General features: G+C 43.9%; 1 protein-coding gene across 1 annotated transcript; it reads right to left on the bottom strand.

Annotated features, from left to right (window-relative positions):
- Positions 1–1,504: 1,504 nt before the first annotated feature.
- On the bottom strand, positions 1,505–21,957 carry slc2a5 (solute carrier family 2 member 5). Its single transcript, XM_071373173.1, has 12 exons — positions 21,910–21,957; positions 20,789–20,887; positions 20,376–20,536; positions 20,048–20,172; positions 19,336–19,488; positions 18,979–19,104; positions 18,208–18,395; positions 17,114–17,224; positions 16,021–16,122; positions 13,148–13,223; positions 5,795–5,922; positions 1,505–1,902 (listed from the first exon to the last, which is right to left on the bottom strand). Exons 1-12 carry the CDS (start codon positions 21,955–21,957, stop codon positions 1,678–1,680), a joined length of 1,542 nt encoding a protein of 513 aa, XP_071229274.1. The 3' UTR covers positions 1,505–1,677.
- Between the last annotated feature and the right edge of the window lie 432 nt (positions 21,958–22,389).

The raw sequence follows: 22,389 nt of genomic DNA on the forward strand, positions 1-22,389 counted from the left end.
AGTTTTGGCTTGGTAGACCAATAACAAAGCAAGTTCGAAACCTGTCTGCCAATAACACTAGTTTTAAGTCCGCCCCCCCCTGCTCTGACCACTCCCACACAATCTTAGCAAAATTCTTCCTTGAGAAATATTGTTTTGTTGTTGCTAAAAAAAAGCTATTTATTTGAATTTTAATGGGAAAACTATTACAGTAAGGGACTTAAAGGGGAGGGGGTGTATACAGGTATTGTTGCCCGCGCTACAGACTATCGGTTTGCTAAATAAGGACTAATAAAGGGCCAGTGCACTACTTTATAGTCTTAGAGGTGTGTTTCCTAACCGATTCCGCGTTTGGTTAATTATGTTTGTCCCCCATGAGATACTGTAGGAAGCCTATTTCACTTCCTCACGATCTTCAGAGTGAAACTAAGATAACTGGACTGTGACTTCTTGGTGTAATCTGTATTTATTAAATTATACGACCAATGCAGACGGTATGATGTCAATACCAAATCATTTCTGGGTAACAGGCCTTTAAACAGCAATCAATCCCTTTAAACAGCAATGAATCCCTTTAAACAGCAATGAATCCCTTTAAAGGCGGCCTGTATGTCATTGATTTGAGTCAAACACAGTTATTCCTGTGTCAAAGTTGACTACAAAGTGTAAACAGGATAATTTTGGTCATAAAGTCAGTCTCGTCTGAAATGGCGTTTGGAACATCTGTGCATCACAACAGGAACATTAAGGTTGGGTTTTGATTTGACGATGATCCATTTGCCCACTAACATGTGGTGAACAGCTGTGGTGATTTCTCTCTATCCAATAGCATAGACAATGAGACAGACCTGCCAAGCAGCTCTGACTTTGTTTACATAAGACAACATGTCACACGTTTGTTTTACTTGAGAAATACCGTACCAAACACCTTCGTTAGATGTAAGATTCCGCAACTCAAACAAGAAATCTTTAACACATTTTAAAGTTTTGCAGAGAATGTTTTAGTTGCTCAATTTGACATCTAACGAAGGTGTTTGGTACGGTATTTCTCAAGTAAAACAAACGTGTGACATGTTGTCTTATGTAAACAAAGTCAGAGCTGCTTGGCAGGTCTGTCTCATTGTCTATGCTATTGGATAGAGAGAAATCACCACAGCTGTTCACCACATGTTAGTGGGCAAATGGATCATCGTCAAATCAAAACCCAACCTTAATGTTCCTGTTGTGATGCACAGATGTTCCAAACGCCATTTCAGACGAGACTGACTTTATGACCAAAATTATCCTGTTTACACTTTGTAGTCAACTTTGACACAAGCCACTTTCAAAGGGATTCATTGCTGTTTAAAGTGTAAACTATCCTGTTTACACTTTGTAGTCAACTTTGACACAAGCCACTTTCAAAGGGATTCATTGCTGTTTAAAGTGTAAACTATCCTGTTTACACTTTGTAGTCAACATTGACACAAGCCACTTTCAAAGGGATTCATTGCTGTTTAAACTTTTTTCTGTTACCCAGAAATGATTTGGTATTGACATAATAACGTCTGCATTGGGCGTATAATTTAATAAATACAGATCACACCAAGTGGTTCCGGTCCAGTCTGTCAACCTTCAAACAGAACAACCTGTTTTTTGTTCTTCTCCTTTTTTCCTCTCAAACAGAGTCCTTAAATAAATGGCCTTAATCCTCCTCCTTTAGAAGGCAGTGGCCTTGAACGCGTCATCTTCCCTGCCGTCTCCGGTCTCTGGTTTCAACGGAGCATTTCCCACCTGTATCTCCACCTGGTTCCTGTGAGCGAACATCTGGCTGATCTCCAGGAAGGTCTTGTTCTTGGTCTCCGGGACGACCAGCCAGATGTAGAACAGAGTCGCCAAGCAGATGAAGCAGAAGATGATGAAACTGTTGGAGCCCAGGCCACTCTGGAGGGCAGAGATAGAAACACAGACAGGAAGAGGAAGACATTCAGGTCACACACAACTCCTGGACATAACAACTTATATACTCTACGGTACTGTACTGATAATGAAACCATTGGTGCTCGGGTATCTCTGGAGATGGACATAAAGAGGTAGAGACATAGAGGTAGAGGTAGAGAGATAGGTAGAGGTAGAGGTAGAGAGATAGGTAGAGGTAGAGGTAGAGAGATAGGTAGAGGTAGAGGTAGAGAGATAGGTAGAGGTAGAGGTAGATAGATAGGTAGAGGTAGAGGTAGAGAGATAGGTAGAGGTAGAGAGATAGGTAGAGGTAGAGAGATAGGTAGAGGTAGAGGTAGAGGTAGAGCGATAGGTAGAGGTAGAGGTAGAGAGATAGGTAGAGGTAGAGGTAGAGAGATAGGTAGAGGTAGAGAGATAGGTAGAGATAGAGGTAGCGAGATAGGTAGAGGTAGAGGTAGAGAGATAGGTAGAGGTAGAGAGATAGGTAGAGGTAGAGAGATAGGTAGAGGTAGAGGTAGAGAGATAGGTAGAGGTAGAGGTAGAGAGATAGGTAGAGGTAGAGAGATAGGTAGAGGTAGAGGTAGAGAGATAGGTAGAGGTAGAGGTAGAGAGATAGGTAGAGGTAGAGGTAGAGAGATAGTTAGAGGTAGAGGTAGACAGATAGGTAGAGGTAGAGGTAGATAGATAGGTAGAGGTAGAGGTAGAGAGATAGGTAGAGGTAGAGGTAGAGGTAGAGAGATAGGTAGAGGTCGAAGTAGAGAGATAGGTAGAGGTAGAGAGATAGGTAGAGGTAGAGGTAGAGGTAGAGAGATAGGTAGAGGTAGAGGTAGAGAGATAGGTAGAGGTAGAGGTAGAGGTAGAGGTAGAAGTAGAGAGATAGGTAGAGGTAGAGAGATAGGTAGAGGTAGAGGTAGAGAGATAGGCAGAGGTAGAGAGATAGGTAGAGGTAGAGGTAGAGAGATAGGTAGAGGTAGAGGTAGAGAGATAGGTAGAGGTAGAGAGATAGGTAGAGGTAGAGGTAGAGAGATAGGTAGAGGCAGAGGTAGAGAGATAGGTAGAGGTGGATAGATAGGTAGAGGTAGAGAGATAGGTAGAGGTAGATAGATAGGTAGAGGTAGAGGTAGAGAGATAGGTAGAGGCAGAGGTAGAGAGATAGGTAGAGGTAGAGGTAGAGAGATAGTTAGAGGTAGAGGTAGACAGATAGGTAGAGGTAGAGAGATAGGTAGAGGTAGAGGTAAAGAGATAGGTAGAGGTAGAGGCAGAGGTAGAGAGATAGGTAGAGGTAGAGGTAGAGGTAGAGTTAGAGGTAGAGGTAGAGAGATAGGTAGAGGTAGAGAGATAGGTAGAGTTAGAGAGATAGGTAGAGGTAGAGAGATAGGTAGAGGTAGAGGTAGAGAGATAGGTAGAGGTAGAGAGATAGGTAGAGGTAGAGAGATAGGTAGAGGTAGAGAGATAGGTAGAGGTAGAGGTAGAGGTAGAGAGGTAGGTAGAGGTAGAGGTAGAGAGATAGGTAGAGGTAGAGGCAGAGGTAGAGAGATAGGTAGAGGTAGAGGTAGAGGTAGAGGTAGAGGTAGAGAGATAGGTAGGTAGGTAGGTAGGGAGGTAGGTAGGTAGGGGGGGAGGGAGGGAGGGAGGGAGGGAGGGAGGGAGGGAGGGAGGGAGGGAGGGAGGGAGGGAGGGAGGGAGGGAGGGAGGGAGGGAGGGAGGGAAGAACGTGTTTCATAGTTCTCAACCAATGTCTGTTCGCTTGGGCGTGGCCACTGAGTGAGCATATTTTACTTATGAAAACAGTTCTCTCATTTAGAATCAAAAATTACATTTAATCTTTTCACAAATATTTTCATATTTAAACATTTAAATTGCACAACAATAGCATGTGAATCTGATAACTAGAATGTGTCGACTTTCAAAGATACAATTTATGCCGTCCTATCATCAGTAATAATGTCTCAGACGACAACTGATCTGACATCATATTCTTTAAGTACCAACGGATATTTTCAACTGGTTGGATTACAGAAATATTGTTCCATTCCCCATCCTTTTGATGTTACCATACTCTCTCTGTGTTAACAAAGGGCTTTCCAAGAGTCCATTCTGTAGAGTGGAGAGAAAAGGAGAAAAGGTATTTATGGGGCTCATAAACCTCACCCAACAGGGCAATGTCATGACAACTGACTCTAAGTAAAGCCTGTGTGTCTATGTATGTGGATGACTAAACACTATACACGTCAACTACTACAGAGTATGAAATCACTGCAACGCTTAGCTTAGCTTAGTGATGAGCTTTGAGGGCACTATGGTGTTGAACGCTGAGCTGTAGTCAATGAATAGCATTCTCACACAGGTGTTCCTTTTGTCCAGGTGGGTAAAGGACAGTGTGGATTGCAATAGAGATTGCATCATCTGTGGATCTGTTGGGGTGGTATGAAAATTGGAGTGAGCCTAGGGTTTCTGGGATAATGGTGTTGATGTGAGATATGACGAGCCTTTCAAAGCATTTCATGGCTACAGACGTGAGTGCTACGGGTCGGTAGTAATTTAGGCAGGTTACCTCAGTGTTCTTGGGCACAGGGACTATGGTGGTCTGCTTGAAACATGTTGGTATTACAGACTCTGACAGGGAATGGTTGAAAATGTCAGTGAAGACGATCTTAGTCCTGTATTGACGCCTTGCTTGTTTGATGGGTCGCCGGAGGGCATAGCGGGATTTCTTATAAGCTTCCGGGTTAGAGTCCTTGAAAGCGGCAGCTCTACCCTTTAGCTCAGTGCGAATGTTGCCTGTAATCTATGGCTTCTGGTTAGGGTATGTACGTACGGTTACTGTGGGGACGACGTCATCAATGCACTTATTGATGAAGCCAGTGACTGATTTGGTGTACTCCTCAATGCCATTGGAAGAAACCCGGAACATATTCCAGTATGTGCAAGCAAAACATTTCTGTAGCATCTGCTTAATCTGACCACTTTTTTATAGACCAAGTCACTGGTGCTTCCTGCTTTAATTTTAGCTTGCAAGCAGGAATCAGGAGGATAGAATTATGGTCAGATTTGCCAAATGGAGGGCAAGGGAGAGCTTTGTATGCATCTCGTGTGTGGATTAAAGGTGGTCTAGAGTTGTTTTTCCTCTGGTTGCACATTTAACATGCTGATAGAATTGAGGTAAAACCGATTTAAGTTTCCCTGCATTTAAGTCCCCGGCCACTAGGAGCGCCACCTCTCTTTGCTTATGCCGGTATACAGCTCATTGAGCGCGGTTTTAGTGCCAGCATCGGTCTGTGGTGGTATGTAGACAGCTACGAAAAATACAGATGAAAACTCTCTAGGTAGATAGTGTGGTCTACAACTTACCATGAGAACAACCAGCTGTTGTTCACAATTATACATAGGTCCCCGCCCCGTGTCTTACCAGAGGCTGCGGTTCGATCCTTTCCGATAGAGTGTATAACCCACCAGCTGTATGTTATTAATGTCGTCGTTCAGCCACGACTCGGTGAAACATAAGAGGTTGACTCCTGTATGTATTGACATAGCATACACACTATACACACACACACACCTGGACAGTGTGTAGTAGTAGAGTAGTGGCCTGAGGGAACACACTTAATGTATTGTGAAATCTGTTGTAAAATGTATTTGAATGTTTAAAAATTGTATTATAATGTATATTACTGCCATAATTTTTGCTGGACGCCAGGAAGAGACAGCAGCTACTGGGGATCCATAATAAATACAAAATACATACAAATACAAATGGTCCAAAAACACTACTGAGACTGTTATGGACATCAAAATGGCTTGTTTAACTATAAACAATATTTCCAGAATCTCTCTTTGTTGACATCAAAATGGCTTCTTTCCTGCTTGGAGCACTGACCTCCATGAAGGGGAACACCAGTCCCACAGTGAAGTTGGACAGCCAGTGGATCGACCCCGCCACCATGAAGGCTGCTGGTCTGGACGACTGGCGGAACATCTCTGTGGTCACCACGTAGGGAATAGTACCTTGGGACAGAGGTTAGAGGTTAGACATCCCGGATTGCCTCCCACAATGTTGCGATGTTCCAGGCTTAACACGTCTGTACGAAGTACGTCACTGCGTTATTCGCTTCTTCATACCCCAAACACAAAGTAGTAGCTAGCACGATAGCGATTACAGAGGTTATTTTTAATGAATGTATTTCTGAAGTGGCTAGTTTGCATCTACGTTAGAGATAGTGACAGGTGTATGTTAGAGACTAGTGACAGGTGTATGTTAGAGACTAGTGACAGGTCTGTTAGAGACTAGTGACAGGTGTATGTTAGAGACTAGTGACAGGTCTACATTAGAGACTAGTGACAGGTCTATGTTAGAGACTAGTGACAGGTCTACATTAGAGACTAGTGACAGGTGTATGTTAGAGACTAGTTACAGGTCTATGTTAGAGACTAGTGACAGGTGTATGTTAGAGACTAGTGACAGGTCTATGTTAGAGACTAGTGACAGGTCTATGTTAGAGACTAGTGACAGGTGTATGTTAGAGACTAGTGACAGGTCTATGTTAGAGACTAGTGACAGGTCTATGTTAGAGACTAGTGACAGGTCTATGTTAGAGACTAGTGACAGGTCTATGTTAGAGACTAGTGACAGGTCTATGTTAGAGACTAGTGACAGGTCTATGTTAGAGACTAGTGACAGGTCTATGTTAGAGACTAGTGACAGGTCTACGTTAGAGACTAGTGACAGGTCTGTTAGAGACCAGTGACAGGTCTATGTTAGAGACTAGTGACAGGTCTATGTTAGAGACTAGTGACAGGTCTATGTTAGAGACTAGTGACAGGTCTATGTTAGAGACTAGTGACAGGTCTACGTTAGAGACTAGTGACAGGTCTGTTAGAGACTAGTGACAGGTCTATGTTAGAGACTAGTGACAGGTGTATGTTAGAGACTAGTGACAGGTCTATGTTAGAGACTAGTGACAGGTCTATGTTAGAGACTAGTGACAGGTCTATGTTAGAGACTAGTGACAGGTCTATGTTAGAGACTAGTGACAGGTCTATGTTAGAGACTAGTGACAGGTCTATGTTAGAGACTAGTGACAGGTCTATGTTAGAGACTAGTGACAGGTCTACGTTAGAGACTAGTGACAGGTCTGTTAGAGACCAGTGACAGGTCTATGTTAGAGACTAGTGACAGGTGTATGTTAGAGACTAGTGACAGGTCTATGTTAGAGACTAGTGACAGGTCTATGTTAGAGACTAGTGACAGGTCTACGTTAGAGACTAGTGACAGGTCTGTTAGAGACTAGTGACAGGTCTATGTTAGGGACTAGTGACAGGTCTATGTTAGAGACTAGTGACAGGTCTATGTTAGAGACTAGTGACAGGTCTATGTTAGAGACTAGTGACAGGTCTATGTTAGAGACTAGTGACAGGTCTACGTTAGAGACTAGGGACAGGTCTATGTTAGAGACTAGTGACAGGTCTATGTTAGGGACTAGTGACAGGTCTATGTTAGAGACTAGTGACAGGTCTATGCTAGAGACTAGTGACCAGTTTATGTTAGAGACTAGTGACAGGTGTATGTTAGAGACTAGTGACAGGTCTATGTTAGCGACTAGTGACAGGTCTATGTTAGGGACTAGTGACAGGTATATGCTAGAGACTAGTGACCAGTTTATGTTAGAGACTAGTGACAGGTCTATGTTAGCGACTAGTGACAGGTCTACGTTAGAGACTAGTGACAGGTGTATGTTAGAGACTAGTGACAGGTCTATGTTAGCAACTAGTGACAGGTCTATGCTAGAGACTAGTGACAGGTCTATGTTAGAGACTAGTGACAGGTCTATGTTAGAGACTAGTGACAGGTCTATGTTAGAGACTAGTGACAGGTCTACGTTAGAGACTAGTGACAGGTCTATGCTAGAGACTAGTGACAGGTCTATGTTAGAGACTAGTGACAGGTCTATGTTAGAGACTAGTGACAGATCTATGTTAGAGACTAGTGACAGGTCTATGTTAGAGACTAGTGACAGGTCTATGTTAGAGACTAGTGACAGGTCTATGTTAGAGACTAGTGACAGGTCTACGTTAGAGACTAGTGACAGGTCTATGTTAGAGACTAGTGACAGGTCTATGTTAGAGACTAGTGACAGGTCTACGTTAGAGACTAGTGACAGGTCTGTTAGAGACCAGTGACAGGTCTATGTTAGAGACTAGTGACAGGTCTATGTTAGAGACTAGTGACAGGTCTATGTTAGAGACTAGTGACAGGTCTATGTTAGAGACTAGTGACAGGTCTACGTTAGAGACTAGTGACAGGTCTACGTTAGAGACTAGTGACAGGTCTATGTTAGAGACTAGTGACAGGTCTACGTTAGAGACTAGTGACAGGTCTGTTAGAGACTAGTGACAGGTCTATGTTAGGGACTAGTGACAGGTCTATGTTAGAGACTAGTGACAGGTCTATGTTAGAGACTAGTGACAGGTCTATGTTAGAGACTAGTGACAGGTGTATGTTAGAGACTAGTGACAGGTCTACGTTAGAGACTAGGGACAGGTCTATGTTAGAGACTAGTGACAGGTCTACGTTAGAGACTAGGGACAGGTCTACGTTAGAGACTAGGGACAGGTCTATGTTAGAGACTAGGGACAGGTCTATGTTAGAGACTAGTGACAGGTCTACGTTAGAGACTAGTGACAGGTCTGTTAGAGACCAGTGACAGGTCTATGTTAGAGACTAGTGACAGGTCTACGTTAGAGACTAGGGACAGGTCTATGTTAGAGACTAGTGACAGGTCTATGTTAGAGACTAGTGACAGGTGTATGTTAGAGACTAGTGACAGGTCTGTTAGAGACTAGTGACAGGTCTATGTTAGAGACTAGTGACAGGTCTATGTTAGAGACTAGTGACAGGTCTGTTAGAGACTAGTGACAGGTGTATGTTAGAGACTAGTGACAGGTCTACGTTAGAGACTAGTGACAGGTCTATGTTAGAGACTAGTGACAGGTCTACGTTAGAGACTAGTGACAGGTCTATGTTAGAGACTAGTGACAGGTCTATGTTAGAGACTAATGACAGGTCTATGTTAGAGACTAGTGACAGGTGTATGTTAGAGACTAGTGACAGGTCTATGTTAGAGAATAGTGACAGGTCTATGTTAGACACTAGTGACAGGTCTATGTTAGAGACTAGTGACAGGTCTATGTTAGAGACTAGTGACAGGTCTACGTTAGAGACTAGTGACAGGTGTATGTTAGAGACTAGTGACAGGTCTACGTTAGAGACTAGTGACAGGTGTATGTTAGAGACTAGTGACAGGTCTATGTTAGAGACTAGTGACAGGTCTATGTTAGAGACTAGTGACAGGTCTATGTTAGGGACTAGTGACAGGTCTATGCTAGAGACTAGTGACCAGTTTATGTTAGAGACTAGTGACAGGTCTATGTTAGCGACTAGTGACAGGTCTACGTTAGAGACTAGTGACAGGTCTATGTTAGAGACTAGTGACAGGTCTGTTAGAGACTAGTGACAGGTCTATGTTAGCGACTAGTGACAGGTCTGTTAGAGACTAGTGACAGGTCTATGTTAGAGACTAGTGACAGGTCTATGTTAGAGACTAGTGACAGGTCTACGTTAGAGAATAGTGACAGGTCTATGTTAGAGAATAGTGACAGGTCTATGTTAGAGAATAGTGACAGGTCTATGTTAGAGACTAGTGACAGGTCTATGTTAGAGACTAGTGACAGGTCTATGTTAGAGACTAGTGACAGGTCTATGTTAGAGACTAGTGACAGGTCTATGTTAGAGACTAGTGACAGGTCTATGTTAGAGACTAGTGACAGGTCTACGTTAGAGACTAGTGACAGGTCTATGTTAGGGACTAGTGACAGGTCTATGTTAGAGACTAGTGACAGGTCTATGCTAGAGACTAGTGACCAGTTTATGTTAGAGACTAGTGACAGGTGTATGTTAGAGACTAGTGACAGGTCTATGTTAGCGACTAGTGACAGGTCTATGTTAGGGACTAGTGACAGGTATATGCTAGAGACTAGTGACCAGTTTATGTTAGAGACTAGTGACAGGTCTATGTTAGCGACTAGTGACAGGTCTACGTTAGAGACTAGTGACAGGTGTATGTTAGAGACTAGTGACAGGTCTATGTTAGCAACTAGTGACAGGTCTATGTTAGAGACTAGTGACAGGTCTATGTTAGAGACTAGTACAGGTCTACGTTAGAGACTAGTGACAGGTCTATGTTAGAGACTAGTGACAGGTCTACGTTAGAGACTAGTGACAGGTCTATGTTAGGGACTAGTGACAGGTCTATGTTAGAGACTAGTGACAGGTCTATGCTAGAGACTAGTGACCAGTTTATGTTAGAGACTAGTGACAGGTGTATGTTAGAGACTAGTGACAGGTCTATGTTCAGCGACTAGTGACAGGTCTATGTTAGGGACTAGTGACAGGTATATGCTGAGAGACTAGTGACCAGTTTATGTTAGAGACTAAGTGACAGGTCTATGTTAGCGACTAGTGACAGGTCTACGTTAGAGACTAGTGACAGGTACAGGTCTACGTTAGAGACTAGTGACAGGTGTATGTTAGAGACTAGTGACAGGTGTATGTTAGAGACTAGTGACAGGTCTATGTTAGAGACTAGTGACAGGTCTATGTTAGAGACTAGTGACAGGTCTATGTTAGAGACTAGTGACAGGTCTATGTTAGGGACTAGTGACAGGTGTATGTTAGAGACTAGTGACAGGTCTATGTTAGAGACTAGTGACAGGTCTATGTTAGGGACTAGTGACAGGTCTATGCTAGAGACTAGTGACCAGTTTATGTTAGAGACTAGTGACAGGTCTATGTTAGCGACTAGTGACAGGTCTACGTTAGAGACTAGTGACAGGTCTATGCTAGAGACTAGTGACAGGTCTATGTTAGAGATAGTGACAGGTCTATGTTAGGGACTAGTGACAGGTCTATGTTAGAGACTAGTGACAGGTCTATGTTAGAGACTAGTGGCAGGTCTATGTTAGAGACTAGTGACAGGTGTATGTTAGAGACTAGTGACAGGTCTATGCTAGAGACTAGTGACCAGTTTTTGTTAGAGACTAGTGACAGGTCTATGTTAGCGACTAGTGACAGGTCTATGTTAGAGACTAGTGACAGGTCTATGCTAGAGACTAGTGACAGGTCTATGTTAGAGACTAGTGACAGGTCTATGTTAGAGACTAGTGACAGGTCTATGTTAGAGACTAGTGACAGGTCTACGTTAGAGACTAGTGACAGGTCTATGCTAGAGACTAGTGACAGGTCTATGTTAGAGACTAGTGACAGGTCTATGTTAGAGACTAGTGACAGGTCTACGTTAGAGACTAGTGACAGGTCTACGTTAGAGACTAGTGACAGGTCTATGTTAGAGACTAGTGACAGGTCTATGTTAGAGACTAGTGACAGGTCTACGTAAGAGACTAGTGACAGGTCTATGTTAGGGACTAGTGACAGGTCTATGCTAGAGACTAGTGACAGGTCTATGTTAGAGACTAGTGACAGGTCTATGTTAGAGACTAGTGACAGGTCTATGTTAGGGACTAGTGACAGGTCTATGCTAGAGACTAGTGACAGGTCTACGTTAGAGACTAGTGACAGGTCTATGTTAGAGACTAGTGACAGGTCTACGTTAGAGACTAGTGACAGGTCTACGTTAGAGACTAGTAACAGGTCTATGTTAGAGACTAGTGACAGGTCTACGTTAGAGACTAGTGACAGGTCTATGCTAGAGACTAGTGACAGGTCTACGTTAGAGACTAGTGACAGGTCTATGTTAGAGACTAGTGACAGGTCTATGTTAGAGACTAGTGACAGGTCTACGTTAGAGACTAGTGACAGGTCTACGTTAGAGCAACATCATCTCTGTACTCACTGGGAATAGGACTTATGGGAACAGACACGTGGTCTATGTGATCGGCGATGAAAAGCCAACTGACACTTACTCCTGAGGTGCTGACTTGTTGCACCCTCGACAACTACTGTAACTATTGTTATTTGACCATGCTGGTCATTTATGAACATTTGAACATCTTGGCCATGTTCTGTTATAATCTCCACCCGGCACAGCCAGAAGAGGACTGGCCACCCCTCATAGCCTGGTTCCTCTCTAGGTTTCTTCCTAGGTTTTGGCCTTTCATGGGAGTTTTTCCTAGCCACCGTGCTTCTACACCTGCATTGCTTGCTGTTTGGGGTTTTAGGCTGGGTTTCTGTACAGCACTTTGAGATATCAGCTGATGTAAGAAGGGCTATATAAATACATTTGATTTGATTTGGTCTGTGACTAATGCTACAGTATAGATAGTATATATTCTATATGCACCAGCTAATGCTACTGTATAGATGGTATGTATTCTATATGCACCAGCTAATGCTACTGTATAGATGGTATGTATTCTATATGCACCAGCTAATGCTACAGTATAGATGGTATGTATTCTATATGCACCAGCTAATGCTACAGTATAGATGGTATGTATTCTATATGCACCAGCTAATGCTACAGTATAGATGGTATGTATTCTATATGCACCAGCTAATGCTACTGTATAGATGGTATGTATTCTATATGCACCAGCTAATGCTACAGTATAGATGGTATATATTCTATATGCACCAGCTAATGCTACAGTATAGATGGTATGTATTCTATATGCACCAGCTAATGCTACAGTATAGATGGTATGTATTCTATATGCACCAGCTAATGCTACAGTATAGATGGTATGTATTCTATATGCACCAGCTAATGCTACAGTATAGATAGTATATATTCTATATGCACCAGCTAATGCTACAGTATAGATGGTATGTATTCTATATGCACCAGCTAATGCTACTGTATAGATGGTATGTATTCTATATGCACCAGCTAATGCTACAGTATAGATGGTATGTATTCTATATGCACCAGCTAATGCTACAGTATAGATAGTATATATTCTATATGCACCAGCTAATGCTACAGTATAGATGGTATGTATTCTATATGCAACAGCTAATGCTACAGTATAGATGGTATGTATTCTATATGCAACAGCGAATGCTACAGTATAGATGGTATGTATTCTATATGCACCAGAACCTGACATTATGTAATTACATGTTTTTGACATGTTATTATACTGCATATCGCATGTTTGAAAGGCAATTGAATATTCAAACCATTACAGTGTCTGACCACAGATGAGGGTGACTTACTAGGTCCGACGGCGTGTCCAACAACATAGACGATGACACAGGCGATGCTAACGTAGGGCATCCACTCCGTACTCTCCTGTGTGTCAACAAAACTGGGGCTGTTATTATAAACCAGCTGTATTTACAGCTGTTCACTTCCTCGTTCTCTCTACAGCTCTATATAACTCTCTATATCTCTCTATATATCTCTATATATCTCTCTAAATCTCTATATATCTCTCTATAACTCTCTATATCTCTCTTTATCTCTATAACTCTCTATATCTCTCTGTATCTCTCTATATCTCTCTTTATTTCTCTCTAAATCCCAACCCCAGTAGATCCCCTCCCCCACTGATCCCATCCCCAGTAGATCCCCTCCCCCACTGATCCCATCCCCAGTAGATCCCCTCCACCACTGATCCCATCCCCAGTAGATCCCCTCCACCACTGATCCCAGCCCCAGTAGATCCCCTCCACCACTGATCCCAGCCCCAGTAGATCCCCTCCCCCACTGATCCCATCCCCAGTAGATCCCCTCCACCACTGATCCCAGCCCCAGTAGATCCCCTCCCCCACTGATCCCAACCCCAGTAGATCCCCTCCACCACTGATCCCATCCCCAGTAGATCCCCTCCACCACTGATCCCATCCCCAGTAGATCCCCTCCACCACTGATCCCAGCCCCAGTAGATCCCTTCCACCACTGATCCCAACCCCAGTAGATCCCCTCCACCACTGATCCCAGCCCCAGTAGATCCCCTCCACCACTGATCCCATACCCAGTAGATCCCCTCCACCACTGATCCCAACCCCAGTAGATCCCCTCCACCACTGATCCCAGCCCCAGTAGATTCCCTCCACCACTGATCCCAGCCCCAGTAGATCCCTTCCACCACTGATCCCAGCCCCAGTAGATTCCCTCCACCACTGATCCCATCCCCAGTAGATCCCATCCACCACTGCTCCCAACCCAAGTAGATCCCCTCCACCACTGCTCCCAGGGTTGAACTCTTAGGCCCTCAGCTCAGTCTGGTCCTGTGCCAACTGGTGGATACCTGATTTATGGGACTATAATTCTGTAAACTAAGTATCACGTTACCGGTATTCACTGCAGGTGCAATAAAGCATTCACACTAAAGGCTTTAGGGGATATTAAGTTGGAGTTTTAGCTTGTAGTGTTTGGCTGATGTAGTGTTTGGCTGGTGTTATGAGAGTTGGAGATTTAGCTTGTAGTGTTTGGCTGGTGTTTTGGGAGTTGGAGATTTAGCTTGTAGTGTTTGGCTGGTGTTATGGGAGTTGTAGTTATAGCTTGTAATGTTTGGCTGTTGTAGTGTTTGGCTGGTGTTATGGGAGTTGTAGTTTTAGCTTGTAGCGTTTGGCTGGTGTTATGGGAGTTGGAGTTTTGCTTGTGGTGTTTGGCTGTTGTAGTGTTTGGCTGGTGTTATGGGAGTTTGAGTTTTGCTTGTGTTGTTTGGCTGGTGTTATGGGAGTTGGAGTTGGAGTTCTAGCTTGTAGTGTTTGGCTGGTGTTATAGGAGTTGGAGTTGGAGTTCTAGCTTGTAGTGTTTGGCTGGTGTTATAGTAGTTGTAGTTATAGCTTGTAGTGTTTGGCTGGTGTTATGGGAGTTGTAGTTATAGCTTGTAGTGTTTGGCTGGTGTTATGGGAGTTGGAGTTCTAGCTTGTAGTGTTTGGCTGGTGTTATGGGAGTTGTAGTTATAGCTTGTAGTGTTTGGCTGTTGTAGTGTTTGGCTGGTGTTATGGGAGTTGTAGTTTTAGCTTGTAGCGTTTGGCTGGTGTTATGGGAGTTGGAGTTTTGCTTGTGGTGTTTGGCTGTTGTAGTGTTTGGCTGGTGTTATGGGAGTTGTAGTTTTAGCTTGTAGTGTTTGGCTGGTGTTTTGGGAGTTGGAGTTTTAGCTTGTAGTGTTTGGCTGGTGTTATGGGAGTTTGAGTTTTGCTTGTGGTGTTTGGCTGGTGTTATGGGAGTTGGAGTTGGAGTTCTAGCTTGTAGTGTTTGGCTGGTGTTATGGTAGTTGGAGTTTTAGGTTGTAGTGTTTGGCTAGTGGTATGCGAGTTGGAGTTTTAGGTTGTAGTGTTTGGCTGGTGTTATGGGAGTTGGAGTTTTAGCTTGTAGTGTTTGGCTGGTGTAGTGTTTGGCTGGTGTTATGGGAGTTGTAGTTATAGCTTGTAGTGTTTGGCTGGTGTTATGGGAGTTGGAGTTTTAGGTTGTAGTGTTTGGCTGGTGGTATGCGAGTTGGAGTTTTAGGTTGTAGTGTTTGGCTGGTGTTATGGGAGTTGTAGTTATAGCTTGTAGTGTTTGGCTGGTGTTATGGGAGTTGTAGTTATAGCTTGTAGTGTTTGGCTGGTGTTATGGGAGTTGGAGTTTTAGGTTGTAGTGTTTGGCTGGTGTTATGGGAGTTGTAGTTATAGCTTGTAGTGTTTGGCTGGTGTTATGGTAGTTGGAGTTTTAGGTTGTAGTGTTTGGCTGGTGTTATGGGAGTTGTAGTTATAGCTTGTAGTGTTTGGCTGGTGTTATGGGAGTTGGAGTTTTAGGTTGTAGTGTTTGGCTGGTGTTATGGGAGTTGTAGTTATAGCTTGTAGTGTTTGGCTGGTGTTATGGTAGTTGGAGTTTTAGGTTGTAGTGTTTGGCTAGTGGTATGCGAGTTGGAGTTTTAGGTTGTAGTGTTTGGCTGGTGTTATGGGAGTTGTAGTTATAGCTTGTAGTGTTTGGCTGGTGTTATGGTAGTTGCAGCTGTTGTAGTATGTCTCTAACGACACCAGATTTACTATATATGCCTAGTGCACTACTATTGATCATAGTGTGCACTAATTTGGACCAGACCCAATGGCTTTGGTCCAAAGTAGGGCACTATGAAGGGTGCAGTGTAGCTTACCTGGAAGGTGAGTGCCACAGTGAGGAGAGCACAGGACACACAGCAGATCCCAAACCCAATGAGGAGGAGCAGCCTCCTGCCTGCGGCCTCCACAATGAACACCTGTTGAACCACAGTCACAAACATTTTACATTTACATTTAAGTCATTTAGCAGACGCTCTTATCCAGAGCGACTTACAAATTGGAAAGTTCATACATATTCATCCTGGTCCCCCCGTGGGGAATGAACCCACAACCCTGGCGTTGCAAGCGCCATGCTCTACCAACTGAGCCACATTCCTCCAAACATGAAGGAAAGGTCAGAGGTGACTCCTGAAAACTGGAAGCATTTACTTGTGAGTCTATGGCTGCATTACACAGGCAGCCCAATTCTGATCTTTTCCCACTAATTAGTCTTTTGGCCAATCAGATCAGCTCTTTTGTCAATATTTGGGCAAAAGATCAGAATTGGGCTGCCTGTGTAAACCCAGCCTTATGTGTTTTACAGTACTTCAAATGTGTGTTCAATTGAACTGAGTCCTTCGGTACAGTGTTGAAGACGGGAGAGAGGGTATTTCGTACCGCGGAGAACTGAGCCCTTCGGTACAGTGTTGGATACGGGAGAGAGGGTATTTCGTACCGCGGTGAACTGAGCCCTTCGGTACAGTGTTGGAGACGGGAGAGAGGGTATTTCGTACCGCGGTGAACTGAGTCCTTCGGTACCGTGTTAGAGAGGGTATTTCGTACCGCGGTGAACTGAGTCCTTCGGTACAGTGTTGGAGACGGGAGAGAGGGTATTTCGTACCGCGGTGAACTGAGTCCTTCGGTACAGTGTTGGAGACGGGAGAGAGGGTATTTCGTACCGCGGTGAACTGAGTCCTTCGGTACAGTGTTGGAGACTGGAGAGAGGGTATTTCGTACCGCTGTGAACTGAGTCCTTCGGTACAGTGTTGGAGACGGGAGAGAGGGTATGGACTGGAGAGAGGGTATTTCGTACCGCGGTGAACTGAGTCCTTCGGTACAGTGTTGGAGACTGGAGAGAGTGTATTTCGTACCGCGGTGAACTGAGCCCTTTAGTACAGTGTTGGAGACGGGAGAGAGGGTATTTCATACCGCGGTGATGGTCATGAAGACGTTGACAGCCCCAGTTCCAACTGTGACGTACTGGATGTGACTCTCCTTGACTCCCGCTGAGCTGTAGATACTGTCAGCATAGTAGTATATCTGAGGAGAGGAGAGACAGGATTCTAGCTTCAGATAATTTAATGACAAAATTAGGGTTCTGGGAACTTTACCAAGATTCCCAGGTTTTCCAAAAATCCTGGTTGGAGGATTCCCGGATTCCTGGCTTATTCCCTCCCAATTCAGGGAATCTTCCATCCAGGATTTATGGAAAACCTGTGACTTTTGGGAAAGTAACCGGAATTTTGCAACCCTAGCCAAAATAATGATTTCTCCCACTAGAGGGTCATCCGATCCATATAATATTCAGAATCAACATTAGTGGATCTGTAATGCAGATGGTTCAGGGGACCAAGCTTGTGTGAGGAATAAACTTGTCCCAGACCTGAAGACTTGCGTTAGCTCCCTTGCGGTAGCTTACCTTAGCATTAGCTCAGCGGGATAACACTGTCTTGTGGTACTCAGGAAACCTGGGTTTGAATCCCGGTTGGTTACACACATAGAGACGTATAGAGATTGCATCGTTGTATCTGTCCCATTAGGGCGTCTGTGAGAGCGCAGGTAGCGCCATTGAGGCCATCTCCATTTTGAAGTAGTCCATTTTCTTCTTCTACTATTTCTATGAGTTGGTAAACAAACTGAAAGGGTGCATACTGTCATCTGGAGGGTGTTTGAACAGGTATAAAGACAAAGTTGGTGATTTACTGCCACCTGCAGTTATGAAATGTTTTCCCACAAGTATAATTAATTGGCTGATCCCTCCTGATGCTCTGGATGGAATTATGTGATCCTTAACCCAAAGGAAGTCCCACCCAATTGACTACTTCAAAATGGTGAAAGTCCTGAATGGCGCTGCCCATGCTAAAACAGGCTTTCGGCCACTAGAGTTCTCTGTACATCTCTATGGTTACACCTTACCTCATTGATCCCCAGACAGCTACTCATGTTCATACACATTTGACTGTGTTAGCCCGCTGATCTAAAGCCATTCGCTCAGGTCTTCTGGTCTCATACGCATGTTTTACCGCGTTGATCCCAGACAGCTGTTGACCCATGTTCATGGCTACGATGGAGATGAGCTGCCAGCGCAGGGAGCGGAGGGACAGGAGGTTGAGGACGGACAGGCGGCCCTCGGCTTGTTCTGACTGGTGCTCCAGTCTCATCTCATCCATCTCTCCGTCCACATCCTCCCAGCCTCGTAGACGCTGCAGCGCTGAGGGAGAGGAACGCACAACCTCCTCATCAATCAATCAGTCAGTCAATCAACCAACCAACCAAGCATTATTTATCTATCCCCCCTCAAGTGCCTTGCTCAAGGACAAATTGGCAGATCTTTCACCTAGTCAACTTGGGGATTCCAATCAGCGACATTTTGGTAACTGGCCCAACGCTACCTGTCGCGTGCGTCTGTCTGTCTGTCTGTCTGTCTGTCTGTCTGTCTGTCTGTCTGTCTGTCTGTCTGTCTGTCTGTCTGTCTGTCTGTCTGTCTGTCTGTCTGTCTGTCTGTCTGTCTGTCTGTCTGTCTGTCTGTCTGTTGACAACACTACATTGTTCCTAAATTGTCTTTCTAAATCTTATTCAAATGATAATGTAAATGTTTTATCAATTTGCTGTATATTTTTGTTGCCTTTATGCTCTTTTTTTATTTTTTATTATTAATCTGTGCAATACCTCATTTAATCTGTAAAGGTTTGTCATGTTATCTTTCTGTAAAGTTTTTCTTCTCTCTCCTGGATTTAACATTCATTTAACATGAAAATGGCACAGGTCTTGAAATGAAATGTCAGGTGTGTTACCTCTCCGGGCGGTCTTGTCGTCTCCTTTCTGGATCAGCATGTACCTGGGGCTCTCTGGGAAGAACGGCAGCAGAAACAGCTCTATCAGGGCAGGGATACCTGTTAGACCCAGCATGAGAGGCCAGCCTGGGGAGAGGACAGGACACACACACACCTTATTGAGCTACAAACTCTCCAGCTACAGGTCAACCTCTCTAACCTCGGGGCCGGTGGTTCCCAAACTTCGGGTTGGGTTGGGTGGTGTGACATTAAAAACGTGACTTTTTCAATTAGTCGCGATCCCCCAGAATTCCCTGATATCAATGTGGCGTTGTGTACCAGAATATTTTGTGGAACCTCCGCTCGAGGCTGCCCTACCTGTGCTGTTTCCCAGAATGCTCCTGATGCCTAACACCTGTGCACTGAGGATTCCGATGGTGATGAAGAGCTGAGGTACGACGCCGATCGCTCCTCTCAGGTTCTTAGGAGAGAGTTCACCCAGGTACATAGGCACCACGTTGGACGAAAGACCTAGAGGAAGGGTGACGACAGAGAATGCATGTTAGCATTTCAATTAGCATCTGATTGATCAATAAATAAGGTCATTTAAAAAAAATGTAACCTTTATTTAACCTTTATTTAACCTTTATTTAACTAGGAAAGTCAGTTAATAAGAACAAATTCTTATTTTACAATGACGGCCTACTAGTAAAGCCCCCCTGGCCAAACCCTCCCCGAACCCAGACAATTGTGCACCACCCTACGGGACTCCCAATCACTGCCAGTTGTGATACAGCCCGAGATCAAACCAGGGTCTGGAGTGACACATCTAGCACTGACATGCAGTGCCTTAGACCTCTGCGCCACTCGCCTTGGGAGATTGCTTTATTTATTTATTTCGTTATTAATGAAGTTTAATTAGAAACTGCCACAGTTCACATACATATAGCTACGAATTCAAAGTATATGTTGTTCTTGAATAAAAGTTTGTAAAGATAAGAAAATATTAAAGGAGATAAGATATACAAACTTTTCTGTCCATTAAATGTGATCAAAATTAGTGTGATAGAGGTTGTTTTTTTTTGCTGACCTGCGCAGATCCCCACTATAACCCTAGCCACGATGATGATCTCATATGACTTAGCGATCTCGCTCACTCCCATCATCACAGCAGGAACAATGGAGAAGATGTTGTTGAAGAGGAGGGTGCCTTTCCTGTCAGACAATAATTTTTTTCATTAGAGATAAACAAAAATAGTATTTCATGACGATCAAAGCTAGCTATAGTATGTATGTATGTATGTATGTATATAAATGTAGATCATTTGCAAGCCTATTCCAGTTGTATTTCAGTTTAAAAAACGGATACTTATTTGGGTGTATAGACAGTTAATACATCTTTAATAACCAGTCATTACCTTCCTAGTTTGTTGACGAGCGGGGCCACCATCAGTGAGCCAAAGAACCCTCCCAGGGGATACATGGAAACGGACAGGGACCACAGGAGGGTGAGGAAGCTGTCCTCCATGGGTCGGCCGTAACGACCCACGTAGGTACTGTTGTAGAACTGCCGTATGAACTGGACAAAGACAGATTTTTATTGTATTTAACTTGTATTTATACAGGAAGTCCCAGTGAGGTCAAAATAGCTATTTTTTTACAAAAAAATAGATTACGTGTGAACACAACAATTAAATTAAATTTAGCCCAAATACAATAGTTAGAAATGTGAAGTTTCAGTGCAGTTTAATCAGGGAAATAGATTATATTGAAATGAATGTATTACTTCATTTTTTTAAACTTCAGATAAATTCAGTGTGGTATAAATTACCACAGATGGAGAGTTGATCACAGCCACATTGTATCCATACTGGAAGGATGATCCAAAGGCAGATACGAGGGTAGCCAACGTCAGGACAACGGTCAGCTTCTGTCACGTGAAAAAGGAGAACGTACTGTAGTGTCACGCCCTGATCTGTTTCACCTGTCCTTGTGCTTGTCTCCACCCCACCCCCAGGTGTCGCCCATCTTCCCCCATTTACCCCCTGGGTACTTATACCTGTGTTTTCTGTCTGTCTGTGCTAGTTCGTTTTGTTCGTTCAAACCTACCAGCGGTTTTCCTTGCTGCTGTCTTTGCTACAGTAAAGTCCCTGTTTTCTAGTTTCCTGGTTTTGACCTGCCCTGACCCTGAGCCTGCCTGCTGTTCCGGTGACTTACACCCTCTCTGGATTATTGACCCCTGCCTGCCCTGACCCTGAGCCTGCCTGCCATTCTGTACCTTTGCCTCTATTCTGGATTACTGACCTCTGCCTGACCTGACCCTGAGCCTGCCTGCTGTTCCGGTGACTTACACCCTCTCTGAATTATTGACCTCTGCCTGCCCTGACCCTGAGCCTGCCTGCTGTTCTGTACCTTCGCCCCACTACTCTGTATTACTGACCTCTGCCTGACCTGACCCTGAGCCTACCTGCTGTTCTGTACCTTCGCCCCACTACTCTGAATTATTGACCCCTGCCTGCCCTGACCCTGAGCCTGCCTGCTGTTCTGTACCTTCGCCCCACTACTCTGTATTACTGACCTCTGCCTGACCTGACCCTGAGCCTACCTGCTGTTCCGGTGACTTACACCCTCTCTGAATTATTGACCCCTGCCTGCCTTTGACCTGTTGTTTGCCTGTCCCTGTTAAAATAATAAGCTTTAGTTTCTTCAACACTGTCTGCACCTGGGTCATACCTTAAAATGTGATACTGTGGGAATTATCACAATCTGCAAATAAACACACATTTCCTACCTTATTGCTAACACTTTTCATGCAGTAGTTATGTTTCCTATTTAGTAACATGCTAAGCATAATAAAACATTTTTTTTTTTATTATAAAAAAATCCAACATCAAAGTATACAACATAACATCATTTTGGGATATTCATCACAATATAACGTCATTGGCTTACCCCTCTCCTCTCTTCCAAAGGTTTCCCCAAATCCTTTTCTTCTTCCATGGCTCTGGACTTGAGGTTTCTATTGTCACCTCTCTCAGCCACAGATAGCTGCTCCACGGGATTCAGATGTACTTTGGACATTGGATCAGACGGTAGATTAGAGTTTACTACCCCCCTTGTGCTAATACTTCAAACGCACTATTTTGTTATTGTTGCCTTTATGGCATGTTACAGTGTCTTCAGAAAAGGGTTCACACCGCTTTACTTTGTTTCACATTATGTTGCTGTTACAGCCTGCGTGTTAAATGGATTAAATTGAGATGTTGTGTTATTGGTCTACACACAATACCTATAATGTCAAAGTGGAATGAACTTTACAAATGAATTACAAATGAAAAGCTGAAATGTCTTGAGTCAAGTATTAAACCCCTTTGTGCACTGCGCCCGGCCCGCCACAGGAGTCGCTAGTGTGCGATGGGACAAGGACATCCC

The sequence above is a fragment of the Salvelinus alpinus genome, chromosome 28 (assembly GCF_045679555.1).
Source record: "Salvelinus alpinus chromosome 28, SLU_Salpinus.1, whole genome shotgun sequence".
Lineage (NCBI taxonomy): Eukaryota > Metazoa > Chordata > Actinopteri > Salmoniformes > Salmonidae > Salvelinus > Salvelinus alpinus.

Coding starts and splice junctions, on each gene's coding strand:
- slc2a5 (XM_071373173.1), bottom strand. CDS start 21,957: ATGGAAGAAGAAAAGGATTTGGGGAAACCTTTGGAAGAGAGGAGAGGG. Junction 19,489..20,047: donor TATAGTGGGGATCTGCGCAG/GTCAGCAAAAAA, acceptor CCCTTCCTCTAG/GTCTTTCGTCCAACGTGGTG. Junction 13,224..16,020: donor CTGTGGCACTCACCTTCCAG/GTAAGCTACACT, acceptor GTTGACACACAG/GAGAGTACGGAGTGGATGCC.